Source organism: Manis pentadactyla, chromosome 16 (assembly GCF_030020395.1).
Source record: "Manis pentadactyla isolate mManPen7 chromosome 16, mManPen7.hap1, whole genome shotgun sequence".
NCBI classification, from domain to species: Eukaryota; Metazoa; Chordata; class Mammalia; order Pholidota; family Manidae; genus Manis; species Manis pentadactyla.
The window spans coordinates 33,501,330-33,515,255 of record NC_080034.1 but is presented as its reverse complement, the minus strand read 5'-3'; the positions used below and the strand labels follow the sequence as shown (position 1 = coordinate 33,515,255).

The following is a 13,926-nucleotide window of genomic DNA, read 5'->3' as shown; positions in this document are numbered from 1 at the left end:
TTTTCAAAATCCCACTTAAAGATTTTTGTTGGTTGTTTGGAACACACAGGACCCACTCTTTGTGTCTGAGCACAAATGACCCTGTTTTCCTGTTGATAGGTCCTCCCCAAACTCACCACCATCTTCTTTGGTGGAAATGAGGAGGTTTCACTCCACTCCATTACGCATGCTACAGAGTTGTTCCTAGGAAACACCAGGAGCTTTCTGGGCTGAGGCTTGCCAAGCACGAGTGGTGATTTTTATCGCTTGTAAGGGAGAGACAGGACAGGTGGAGGGGCCAGTCATGATACATTTTAGTCTAGCAGATGAAGCCAAGATGCTAGAATTTTGACTTCTCTATGTTTGATTATTCAGACTAAATGGTTGTGTCCCCAGCATTCATATGTTGAAGTTGAATCCCCAGTGCGATGGCATTCGAAGATGGGATCTTTGGGAGGTAATGATGTCATGAGAGGGAGGATTCATGAGTGGGTTTAATGCCCTTAAAGAAGAGGCCTCCCTCTTTTCCTACCATGTGCGGACACAGTGTGAAGCTGACAGTCTGTGACCCGGAAGAGGGCCCTCACCAGACTGTGACCATGCTGGAACCCTGATCTCAGGCTTCCAGCCTCCAAAACTGAAAAAATTAATTTATTTATTGTTTATCAGCCACCTAGTCTATGGCTGCTTATTATAACAAGCCCAACTGACTATAAAGACATTGGCCAAATGCCTAATTTATTCAAAGTAGCATACATGGTTTCTTCACATTTGCATAATGAGAAATCATGGCTCTGGTAGCTGGTAACAAGATCTTCCTTGATCAAGCACTCAATAGAATAGACATTGACTGTAGTTTTGCAAGGTAGGGTGATTAACAGTGCCCGTGAGCCAGTGTGGGTAGAGACGTGGTGACTATGGGACTGTGGTGGCCTCCTCCAGTTGTGCCACTTGGTGCTGGTGGCCCGGAGCTGTAACAGGCAATGTGGCTGTGGCTGTGGCTGCTGCCTGGGCATTCAGTTTGTTTGGGTCCTGGCACTTAGAGGTAGAGCCCATGGTGATTCACTGCCATCTACTCTGTCCTTGGCTCCATCACATATACACCTTGCCTGGCACTCATACCAGCCCTAGAGAGCAGATATTCTTCTCATGAGGACATAGAAACAGAAAGCAGGAAGGTCAGTGGACCAAGGTCAATTGACTGGCAAGTGACAGAGGCACCACTCAAGAAGGGCTCTCCTGATTCTAAGGTGAGTGCTCTTTTTTTACTAAATCACAGTTTAGAGTCCAAGACTGGCACCAGGGCTGATGCCCAGAGATTCCTTCTGGTCTTCAGAATGGCTGGCGTGGAAGTCTGGAACTACTCAAAGGGCCTGGCGCCTTGCAAATTGAAAACTGGGCAGGGAAATGAAATCGGGACTCCTTCTCACTCCAAGCCTCTATGTTGAGGCTGGAAATTTGGCCAAGGACCTCATGTCACTGAGGCTGGCCTTATATTCACAAGCAACTGTGGATCAGAATTGACTCCAGTGGTGAGACTTTATCACTCGCCTTATAGAGCCAGCTGAGTCTTTTTGGAACCAACTGAGATGCCATCTTAGCCTTCGGGCAGCTGCTTCCTTTACATTCTGCCTTACTCCAGGGATCAGATTTTGTTCATTCATTTCTGAGAGGATGAAGACATCTCTAATCCATCCAAGCCCTCACATGTCCCTTCACCAAGACTGTGAGGGTTTCCTGCATGTCTTAAGGAAGTCTGCATCCACAAAGAGGTAAAATCGCGACACTTGAGAACTAAGGAGTATTAGATTCATTTGTTCATTCAACAAGCAACCAGCAAATGCCAGCTCAGTTACAGGGACTGTGCTGGGCACAGAATATCATTTTATAGATGTTGAAACCTGGGCACAGGCTAGCTGGAGCCTGGTGCATCTTGAAGGCAAAAACCTGATCCCTTTTTAACAAGCATTTATGGAGGGCCTACAGAGTGCCAATCACTGTACTCAGTGTTGGGGAAATAAAGGTACTTTGTCTAATGAGAAAATGGGTGAGATTAAATAATTAGCATACAGGGGATAAGCTCTATCACAGAGGTGCATGTGGAGTTCGGTGTGAGTCCAGAGGCAGCTGAGATAGCTCTGGGGAAGGGAAGCTTGGACTCTGCCTTTGGAAATGTCTTAAACAGAGCCATGAGGTCTGAAGGGAGGAAGAGGCATTAAAAGCTGCAGAACTTTCTTCAATTAAAGGCTTAATGGTAAAAAGAGAAATACAAGTTGCTTTGGTTGAATCAGGGTGGGTGAAAATCCTGGGGCCCTGCCGCTTGCATACTGGCTCACCTCACCTTCACCCCGTGGTCCCTCAGGGGCCATGCAGAACACCTGGGTCCCACAGAACTCATTTTGAAAAACACTGGGCTAGATGATGCTGGGAGGTTCCCCTTGAGTTCTGTCTCAGTCAGTGGTTCCTTTGAACATCCTGGTTTCATAGACTGGCTGGATTGTATTTGGTGCTCAGTGAAGTCTCGTGAATAAATGAATAATAGTCTGGCCTTCTGCTTTCTCTCAAATTTGTTGTCCCTAGGTGCAAAATTCCAAAAAGCATTTCCAGACTCAGTCTTAAACAATCTGACAGCAAATGAGAGAAAGAGGTGAGAGCAGAGGCCTCTCTTTGGAGAAGAGCAGAGATGCCACAAGAGGTCAGTGCAGGGATTCTGTTTGGGAGAAGGAGCTCCGCAGAAGACTAAGAGGGAGCAACTCCGGAACACAGGGAGCCTTCAGCGTCAGTGTCTCCCACTCCCCCCTCAGGCCTCTGATTTTCAGGGTCAGGCAGTGCACTCCGCCCAGTGGCAATCCAAGGGTCCCATGTGGCCTTGCAGCCGTGGTGGACAGTTCTCGGGGACTGCTTTTGTTCAAGGGATCTTTGTGCCTGGGGTGGTGGGAAAGATGGAGGCGGGGAGGCGAGGACTAGTTATTTAGGAGGCTAGTATTCTGAGGGGATCTCAGACTGCTTGGAACCTGCCAATGCCATTTTGTGAATTTTTAAATTTATTAATCATTATTATTATTGTTAAGTGCTGTAATAGTAAATGAAAAACATGTTTACAAGTAGAGGCAATGGAATATTCCAGCAGGTTATATTTTCACAGAAGCTGGGTCAAGGCATAAATGCAGAGAAAAGTGTGGTGTCATCCAGCAAGGACTGCTTGTGCTGGGAACACATGGGAGCTCCTCAAGCTCCCTCCACTTCCATCTACTACAGAACAAAATAACTGACCATCTTCCCCCGATGGGCCAGGCCAGGTCTGCATGGCATGCCTAAGGTACTCCCCGGTAGGCCTCAGATCTTGTTGGGCAGTGTCTGCAGCAGGTTGACTCAGAGATGGCCAGGAGTACTGCAGGCCCTTCCTGTCCCTGGGCTGTGCGCACCCAGAGGAGGGGTCCAATGCAGAGGTGAGGGGGGCAGGGCTTGGGGTGGTGGTGGTGGGGGCGGAGGTACGGAGTATCTACCCATTAGTCAGCTAGCAAATGCTAAGGAACTTGAGTTACTGCCTGTGGGTTTTCTTTTCCTAAAATACCTCTTTGGCCAAAACTTCTTTGCTGCAAAATGTTCAGTGGCTCAACTGCCTGTAAGATAAATGCTAAGATTCAAGGCTCTTCTTGAACCAACCCAACTTTACTTTTTTAACTTTTCCCTTGATTACTTTAAATCAACTCCCTCAGAAAGTCATCTTCTACCCACACGAAAGCAAACACATCCTCACCCCACACAACATACATACCCCATAGAACACCCCACCAAACATGACATATACACTACATACCCCCCCACACGCATACCACATACCCTCCCACACATCACATACACATACCACACACACACACATCACATACACACCACTCATACCCCACACATACCACTCACACACACACATACACACACACTAACCACACACAACACACATACAACTATTACCCCTTTCCCTGAGGTTCTGACTCCTGCCCATTCTTCAGGGCTCAGCCTAACCCTGTGGCAGACCCCAGGGGCCAGTCCCTCTGGTAAATTCCCAAAGCTCTGATGGCCTGTTCCTCTCATCTGACACATTTCACATGATGCTTGGTATGCCACGTGTCTTTGCAGTTTTAATCACAGGCACTTGGTAGAGTTGTATCGTTAGTTGAATGAGAGCCAGTCCTTGATCAAACACTGCTCCGAAGAGACTCTTGAGAGAGAGGCTATAGCCCATGTTTCTGGGGCTGGCTTCTCCTGGTTTTGTTCCTGTTCTGTGCAATCATCAGAAAGCAGAGTACCTGGAGCATATTATCTTGGCCACTGACATAAACGCTTTCAATGAGTTATACTTTAATGTCAGGCCTCTTGCTTTTATAGCGGGTCGATATAAGAATCATCTGGTTGAACAACATTTTGGTATCTTTTGTAAAACTGCCATTGAAGACATCACTCACTAAGTCACTCAGTGTCCTTTACACAAGGGTCTGCACAATAAATTCTGTTTTATATTTAGTTCCAGGAAAAATTCTATTTCTGCAGATAAATTAGTATGCTTCCTGTTGTCAGAAAATGAAAACTATGTAACTCTGTGCTTCTCTTTCTGCTTAGTGCCTAGATAAGAGACAGTCAAATTTATTGCCTGTGTGTTGTAATCTGCTCAGCTATAGGGTCCAAAAGCACTTACTACTTCTACTTCTTTTAAATGGACTTATTTTATTTTATGTTCAAATGTCTCATTATACTTTTGCAAGACATGTGAGTCTGGAAGTCATTTGGAGAAGCATTGATTTGGCCTATTTATTGCCCATGCTGGCTGCTAGGGATACAAAGATTCATTTGCACCCAGCTTTCTAGGAGCTCACAGTTTAGTGTGGAGAATAGCAACGGAAATAAAAATTCAAAACAAGGTTGGTACTTTTACAGAGGTGCATGAGGCTGGAGACAAAGCAGATTAGGGAGAAGTGGCTAGGCAATGCTTCGTGGAGGAGTTCAAGGTTGAATTGAGTTGGGACTATAGTGGGCAGAGCACAGTCAATGGGATAATATGTATGTGTCTAAATCTGAATTTTGATAAAGAGTTACCTTTTTATGTGTATATAAAAAGTACTGCTGGCTAGAGTGGAAACTCTCTGAGGGCAGGCATTTGGCTCTCTGCCCCTCTGTGGACTCCATATACCCAGCACAGGGCTGAGGGCAGCGCACTGTGCTGGTTTCAGCAGAGGACCTGGCAGTGCATCTGTGCTGCATCCTTAGCTGAGCAAAGTTGGACAGGTTCACTTCACCCCTCTGGGCCTTAGCTGTAAAATGAGGATGATAGTAGTATCTCCCTCATGGGGCTTTTGGGAGCATTAAAGAAGAGAATACACATAAGGAGCTTAGAATCACGCCTGGCCTATGGTAAAGTACTCAAGAAACGTCTGCTGATCAGTCTCATCTGTATCACCCACAATACTACACCATTTAGGGGAGCCAGAATAATAACACGGGCAAAACACATGCAGCTGAGCGCAGCAAAGCACTCTCAACTCTGCTGGCTCAATCTAGTTCAATGTGTATCATTTCCAAATGAGGCATAATTAAAAATCACATTGCTTTATTGTTTCCTGAAATGTTGTGCACCAGTGTGGGAGTTAGGCCCTACTCTAAGTTCACCAGTAACTTTTGTTTTGTGGGTGATTTTCTTAGAATTGGTCACTGATGTTTCTCTTCAAGGGCCACCCCAACTCTGCTGTCACATCTAAGGGGTCTCCTGGGCCCCTTGCTTCTCCTGCCCAGCCCTGTCTTCGTTGGTTTCCCTGCTCACTGACTTTTGAAAGGACCAGGGTTCCTGGTGTAGGCAGTAAATGAATGGAGAGCCATACTCTGGATTTTTCAGCCAGGAAGGGGAGTAGAAGTCTTCATAAGAGCTTACACACAGGCACAAAGCTGGCCTTGTGGGGTGGGGGTAGGGGGGGTGACAAAAAGTCCCAATTTATAAATAGCATTTGTCAATTTCCTTGGTGTAAATACTCCCACTGTGGCTGATTTCCGGCTGCCAGAGCCATGTCACTGAATGGAACTGGAAAGAGATACACAACAGCACACCATCAGATAGTATTTCCATGACCTCAAGAGCAGAGGTAATCGTGAAATGGAAATTACAGATGGTCTCCGACTTGGGATGGTTTGACTTAATGACTTTTTGACTTTATGATGGTGCAAAAGCAATACACATCCAGCCGAAACCATACTTGGAGGTTTGGATTGGGGTCTTTTCCCAGGCTAGCACTATGTGGTCCGATCCTCCCTCATGCTGCGGGCGGCGGCAGCGAGCCATGGGTCTGTCAGCCACGTGACCACGAGGGACACTCACCGACACACTACAGCCATGCTGGACCCATACAGCCATTCTGTTCTTCACTTTCAGTACAGTACTCAATAAATTACATGAGGTATTCATAAAATAGGCTTTGTGTTAGATGATTTTGCCCAACTGTAGGTTGAGCACATTTAAGACAGGCTAGGTTAACTACAATGTTAGGTGTATTCAATCCTTTTTCGATTTATGATACTTTTCACTTTTACAATGGGTTTATCAGGACATAACCCCATGGTAAATTGAGGAAGATGTGTAATTAGGAAGTAATGTATTTTGAGTATTTTGGTATCTTTGCTTTTTAATATAATTTATTCAATAGTAAGCTTATATAATTTAATTTTTAGCAGCGGCGGTGTTGAACCACGACCCCCACATTCCTGAAACGTAACGGTCACTTCCTGACTTGGGCGAGCTGGCTCCAGCCCGTCCCTGCATCTGGCTTCCCTGCATCCATCTACTGTCTCTTCCACGTGGCGCCTCTCCCATCACCGTCCGATTTTTGCCCCTTTGATATATGAGATTGCCTTTTCTAGGGCATATGTCTACTCATAGGTAGAGACATATTCTTAAGCAAAATACATGAGAAAAACCTCTCCGGCTCAGACCAGGCAACCCCACCCGCACTTTCATGGGATCGGAGGAACATGGAGGCAAACAAAAGAAACAATCCCAAAGGGAATACTGAAAATGTAGGGTGAGGGAAAGCAGAGAGGAGAAGGAACCGAGGAAGCAGGACAGGACAGGAGTGGGGCCATCACACAAGCAAGCCCACAGGCCTGAAGGCAGCGCGGGCGGACGCCCCCACTGCTTCAGTCCTCAGAGTGCAAACTACAGAACATCGGGATGCGCACATGCGCAGTGCCTTTACTCCCACAGGAGCCCCGGGTCCTGGCCCTCAGCCCCAGGGCCAGCCTACGGCTCCGCAATCTGCTGCGCAGAGAGGGCTCTCTCCATGAGAAGCATGCCTGCTGAAATGCGCTCACCTGTGACGCGGGAGCACTGGGGGCCATTCCCAGTCGCAGTCAGACGGGTTCCTAAGGAGTCTGGACAGCAACATGGCATTTAACCCCCGAAAGGCTGCTGGGAGATGTTAACACTTCTCCTCTAACTGGGATTGTATGCTTTCCAAATAAATAGGTGTTTCAAATGCTCTTAATTAGCCTTCCAGCCAGAGTGCTTTCCGTTTGAAGTTTGCTGATGACTCCAGGCAGAGCTGGGCCGGGCTGAAGCTGACACCTGCTGTAATTCAGAAGGAGGCTCCCAGAGAGCTGAACCGAGGGATCAAGGAGAACCTGCTGTTACAGTCAGCAGTAGTTTTCCAAAGACCCAGGAGGGCCGGGGCCTGGGGGTCAGGGAGGATGGGGCAGCTCTTACCCTGAAGGCCACGGAAATGACCTCCCAGGCCCTGGGAGAAAAATGTCTCAGGAGTTATTTGAGCAGCATTTTCCACATCATTGTTTCTATTCAACCAGCATCATGAAGACTGGAGGAGGGGCCAGATGGCAGCCCTCTGACCAGGGCCCGGTGGCTCCAAGTTAGGGCTGACTCCCCATCCAGTGACCTACGCAGGAGGCCCAATGGTCATCTTAGCAGCTTCCCAACAGAGGTCATTGTGCCATTCCCTGGCCTGACCCTATGAATTAGGGCCCCGGGGGAGCCCCCACTGCTTGTTGTTGAAGGCACTAAGTGGAAACTTTGCTCTGAGTCTGCCCAAGTCCCTGGCAGGGAGAGGGCAGGCCGGGCACACTTACCTGGCCTCTCTGTCCTGGGGCCAACAGTGGGAAGCTCCAGCTCCAGCCAGTGTGTCTTCAGCGTCCTATGTTCTATGTTTCTGATGTCATCAGCAATTATTCGATATGATCATTATTATTACTGAAACTCACCAACCAAGCTTTCTAATAATCCAAGTTACTGGGGTCCAATGAGTTATCCTCATGAAATTGGGGCTCTCCTCCATTTCCCTGCTAGAGGTCCTGGGTGCTGCATTCTCCAATTCCAGGTCATTCCAAGGGCCAGGAACCTCAAGGGAAATCCTTGTTTGGAACACGGGAGTTGCTCATTTAATCAAAGCTCTCTGAGTGCTTGGTCCCAGGCAGGCTGGAGAGGGAACAAAGATGGTCCTGCCCAGGGAGCCTGCTCTGCCATCTTTCCTGGGAGCTGCACTCTCCTTCCAGGTGACTTTCTTGGGTCACAGATCAAAAAGGGGCATTTTTTGCAGATGTCTAATGGCTAATAGAGGCCAAGGGGCCTCTTAGAATACCATTGTGTTGGTTAGTGTTTGCATTATTAATGTATTAAGTGAGTCCATCATTTTTATTGGCAGTAAATAGCATGGGGGCTAAGAGCACCACATTCGGACTCGGAGGCCTGGGTTCAAATGCTAGTTTCAACACTTACTAGCCATGTGACCTTGGGCAACTCACTGAATCACCTTCATCCAGACAATGCACTTACCTTGCAGGAATCTTGTGAGGATGAAAGGGAACAGTGCACAACAGTAGTGCCCAGAGAGGGTTCAGCAAATGGTAGCAGTTTTCATCACAAACTATTACTGTTAGGGTTAGTTAATAGTGGCTCTAGAAAGCTCATAGTAGTATCCTGGGGAACTGGGACACAGGGGGTGACCTGTGGTGGGGACACAGGGTGGAAAGGAAAGGATGCTGAGGCAGCAGCCGGGACAGCATGATGCCAGGTGCTGACAGTGGGAGCGAGCACACAGGTTGGGGCAACTGATTCTAGGAGGGGCATCCAAAGAAAGCTGCACTGACAGCAAACCTTGCCATCCTTTATCTTCGGAGGGTTTTGAATGGATTATCTTATAGCTGGGTGTGGGTTTCCAAGACCAACTCAACTTGTATTACCTTCTTCCTGCAGGTTGCACTTTGTACCCACCTAGAGCCACTTGCTGCATATGCCGCTGGGTGATTTCTTCCTTCAGGCCACCTGTCAAAGACACAAAGGAAAACCACTAGTGAGTTTCCTGCAGGATGGAGGAAGACTTGGCCTCACAAGCATGTGGTAGGTTAAACAAAAAAGGTAGAGTAAGGGAGACAAAAGTGGGCATAGCCTCCAAGAGGCCTACTGTGCCATGGATGGTGTTGAGAGAACAGGTTGCAAAGACTGGGTCCCTAGCACATCAGTGTAAATACATGTGTTGCCTTTGGATTCAATCACTTTGGGTTCACTTATCTTAGTCCATCACTCATAATATTTGCCAGGGCCCTAGACTCTCAAAAGAGCTCTGCCTATTACTGATAAAGGGGAGGCAGGATTTGATCTTTTGATCATTTATAGGGCCACTTTTAAATCTATTTTTTTCTTTTTAAAAACTTGTCAAATATAAAAAAAGGGTGATTTTAGTTGATGATAACCTTAAATATGAACACAACACTTGATCATTTGGTATGAAACACATATTATTCTAGGTTATGTTAATAAAGTATAGTGTGTAGATGAAGGGAGGTGATAGTTCCACTGTACTCTGCAATGGTCAGATGACCACAGTTGGTACTGGTTCTAGGAGCTAATCTTCACAGGGAATGTTACTAAAATAGAAAATATTTACAGAAGACGGTAACTGGGATAGTGAGGGTCTGAAACCATGAGGTACGAGATATTTTTGAGGTGATCTGAGATGTTTAGATGGAGAACAAAAGACTCTGAGGAAGTGGAGATACAGAGATAATGGCTGTCTTAAAAATGTGAATGTTATCATATGGGCAGATTCATTTTTGTCCTATTCGTGAGGGCTGAAGTCAAGTTGAATAAAAACAGGCTAGGGGCTCAACAAGAGGAAGAAATAGTTCACAGTGAGGACTGTCTCAACAAGGATTACACTGTCTCAAAAGGACTAAGTCTCCTTGGCAAAGCAGCGGGCCTCTTCCTGAAAGTACTCAAGCAGAAGTGGGTGGCCATCTGTTGGGCCGTCAGAGGGAGAACTCCTGCCCCGGGTAGGAGTTGGGACCAAATGACCTCCAGGCTTCCTCCATCTTTAAAATTCTAAGATTTTACGCTTGAGGGGTGGGTGAAACAGCAGCCCTGGGGTTGTTTATGTCCCAGGGCTCAGCACACTTGTTAAATGTCAGAGCTGTTTGTATCACATGTCCCATTTGGGAGATGTGATCAGGCCGTTGGGGGATTCTGAGAAAGCCTGGGAACTTTACTGCTCCCTTGTCTGGGAGATTTCTTTCCTCACATAAAGTACATTCTATGCCTCAAAGGCAATGGCTGAACTATGTTTTCAAAAGATGAGTAGACAATGAAGTCACGGGAGAGCTTGACAGTCACTGAAAGTTCTAGGGCACTCTGGAATCAACTTATGATTGAGAGGGACAGTAGAGGCCTTTCAGTTCAACTCCTCCCCAGCTTAGGAATCCTTTCTACAGAATGAAATAGTCATGTCATCTCTAATTTGTATGGTTCCAGGCTGACCCACTGATTAAATTGTATATGAAGAATTACTGATGTGGCATTGACATCTGCTTCCCTGTAACTTTCAAACTAGGACTTGGTTAGTTCCCTGAAACAGCACAGAAAAAGGATCCCCTCTCGTTGGCAGGGAAAGCCCTTCACACATCTGAGGGCGCCATGCTTTCCCCACTTAGACTTGTCCTCTGGGTTAAACATCAGTTTCCCCTCAGAGCTCAATGTCTCCAGGTATGTCACCATGCAAGTCTATGACTTGCCTCCCATGTGTCCCCACTGGACAGGATTGTGCACAGTAAGGAAACCAAGGATTGGGCAGAAGCAATAACTCCTCTAATTCTAACATCGGGTGAGAACTTAGGGAGTGTGGAGGGGAAGTTGGGCAGTAGAAACCTGGCCTAAGGATGAGTATTGGACAAGCCTAGAGCCAATGGGAAAACGACCTGAAACCTGGGCCAGCCACAGCCTCCAATGGGATCTGAGCATCACTGCCATTATTGTCTTTATCAGCAGAGTAAAGAAGTTGGGCTATAGAGATGGTGATGGGCTGAGACTTCAGTCTGTGTCAAATATTGCTGACTTGAATTGCTAAGAGCATAGTGCATGCATTCTTCAAATAAAAGGAGATACTGCTGTGTCAAGCGCAACCTGCTACTTAGACACCGCTTTGGACCTAGAGTAGGCTGTGAGGGCTTTCTCATGCCCAGAGTAGGGGGAGCCTATGCTGCTGGGGTGCCTGGCCTGTAGCCTGGGTATCTGGCACTGTACACTATGGGCCTCTTAGGTACCTGGGCACCTCCTTCTTACTGAGACTGGATGGTGAGAGGCCCCTTTGGAGCACACACTGGGCTGTACTCTTCCCTGGAAAACAGCCTCCCCACCGAGTCTCCCAGATAACTCGTCTCCCTGACCACAGGCCTCTCAACAACATGCCTCCTTAGCTCTGTGCCTCCCAGCCACCCACCTTTTCACAGTAGGTGCTCGGCCCAGGATGCAGGACTTCCCCTGCTCCCATCAGAATGACCAGGCTACCTTTCCCAAACCCTGGGAAGCTGATTCGGCACGACAAGGGTGAAGGATTCTCCACAGCCCCCAGCCTGGGAAGAGCTGCTCAGGTAAATAAGGAAGGCATTTTGCTACCAGAACCGCTAATCCCATAAACTCCACAACATAAATACCTACTCCCAGGACAATGAGCTACCCCTAGGGGACAAAAAGTGTGTCTTCACAAAGCCATATGTCGGCAAAGTCAGGTTTAAGCTGTTTTTAGTGATGCTCAGTTTTGGTGGATTAGCTAACATCTCCCACCACATGGCCATTTTGTTTTTGAAATCTTCCCAAACAAGTGTCTAAAAATAGGCATATGGCTGATACCTAATTGCATTTTCCAACAAAGCCATTCTTCATGGGCAGATAACTGTCCCTGTAATCTGCTGGATCTTCAGCTCCACAGGTTTTGGCAAAAGAAGGGGTTGAGGGGGATTGCAGAATTCACTCAGCATGCAGCTTGCTGTCATTAGCATGGTGATAAATTTGCTGCTTTTGGCTTGGGTTCCTGGACACGTCCCCATCCGGAGGTATGGAAAAGAGATGAAACGGAAACAGAACTCCCAGCCTGGGGCAAGAGATGGTCTAGGAGGGAAGCAGGGGAGGGGCAGAAAGCTCTGCTTGCTGGAGAATGGGGATAATTGGTAATTTTGTCTCAGTAATTTGCAACAGCACAAGCCAGAAACACCTTCTCCCCCTTTTTGATGAATTAATTGACAGGGTGGGGGTAGCAGCAGGGGGTGAAGGGGCAGGCAGAGCCTGCAACAACCTGTGGGGCACCCCAGAGGAGAGGCATGACCTTACAGACCCCACATGCAGGGTAGGTGGAGGCCGTGCACTGTGTGGTACATAATTTCTCTGTACCAAGCAGTTCACAGGAAAGTATTATTAGGCAGAAACAACACTTATTTTTTTATCCATCTTCTGGATAAAACACTTTTCCTTAAGCTTCACACTTTATTTCACAAGCATGTTAGTTTGAAATTGCTCACTAAGTGAAAGCTGCTTAGCTGGTCCAGGGCAGAGCTATCGACTTATGACTCCCCCGGTACAGCTGTCTGCAGGCTGCTTGTGCAGTTTCTGTGATGTGGCTGTGCCTTATTAAGGATGTTGATGCTGCTATCAAGCAATAAATATTTACCACTCATCTACTATATGTTAAGCACGATGTTCATCTAAGTGCTGTGGAATACACAAACTAGTAGAAGACTACCCTAGCTCAAGAAAGCATGATACAGAGGATGGCAAACAGGTGGCCCGGGTGCTCTTCCTTTAAAACAGGCGGACCCAGGGCTGACTTTGCTCCTCCCTCACGGTCGGTTTGCTTTGCTGAGGCTGCGTTTGGCTCTTCCGCACAGCACTCTGGGCAGCTATGACCAATCTCTTAGAGTTGGACTTGAGAGGAAGCGAACCGCTTTGCCCTTTTGGGATACTAAAAAACAATTACAGATTTGCAGGTACACAGAGTTAAGCTCAAATCCCAACTCTGCTACCTCCTAGCAGGGCTGGTTACTAACATCTCTAAGCCTCAATTTTACCACTTGACAAATGGGAATAGTAATATACCAGACAGTATCTGCTTTATTTTATCTGCAGATTCTTGAGGGTCAAGGATGTGACCTTGATCATGTACCAGCCTATGACACACTGCACTAGTTTAGGCATTAAAGCACTTTCAGACACATTGAAAGGATACTGTATTCATAAGATGACAGGCCCCAAAGGGCAAGTGGCTAAATGGCAAATCAGTAGTAGAGGTAAGTTCAGAGGAGGTAAAGGTGGGTTAGTGGCCTTAGGAGAGGCATCATTACTAAAGGTGAGACTTGGGTGAATTCTGCAAAGAACAAGGTAAAGGTGGGATTGTGAAAGGCATTCTGGTCAAAGAGGACTGTGGGGCCAACAGGGTGGAGAAGGCCAGGTATACACTGGTTTGGGGCAGGGGCTGGACAGGAGGGCTTGAAGCGAGCAGTGGGGCAGAGGGAGTCTGAGTTCTATTTATTCAAGACTCCAGGGTCCTAGGTAATTACTAAGAGCTCTGAACCCAGGTAAAAATCTGTTCTTCCGTTTGACCATACTACTATAGTATCCCAGCAAAATGCAATTAAAAT

The 13,926-nt window shown here is 47.1% G+C and overlaps 1 protein-coding gene across 2 annotated transcripts in view; it reads right to left on the bottom strand.

Moving 5' to 3' along the window:
• The window catches only part of KIF6 (kinesin family member 6), a 349,101-nt gene that overhangs the window by 30,883 nt on the left and 304,292 nt on the right, over positions 1-13,926 (bottom strand). For both annotated transcript variants that reach the window (XM_036907154.2, XM_036907155.2), the window contains exon 16: positions 9,239-9,289. In XM_036907154.2, the coding sequence (XP_036763049.2) occupies positions 9,239-9,289 (51 nt within the window). The remainder of the gene's footprint in view (positions 1-9,238; positions 9,290-13,926) is intronic.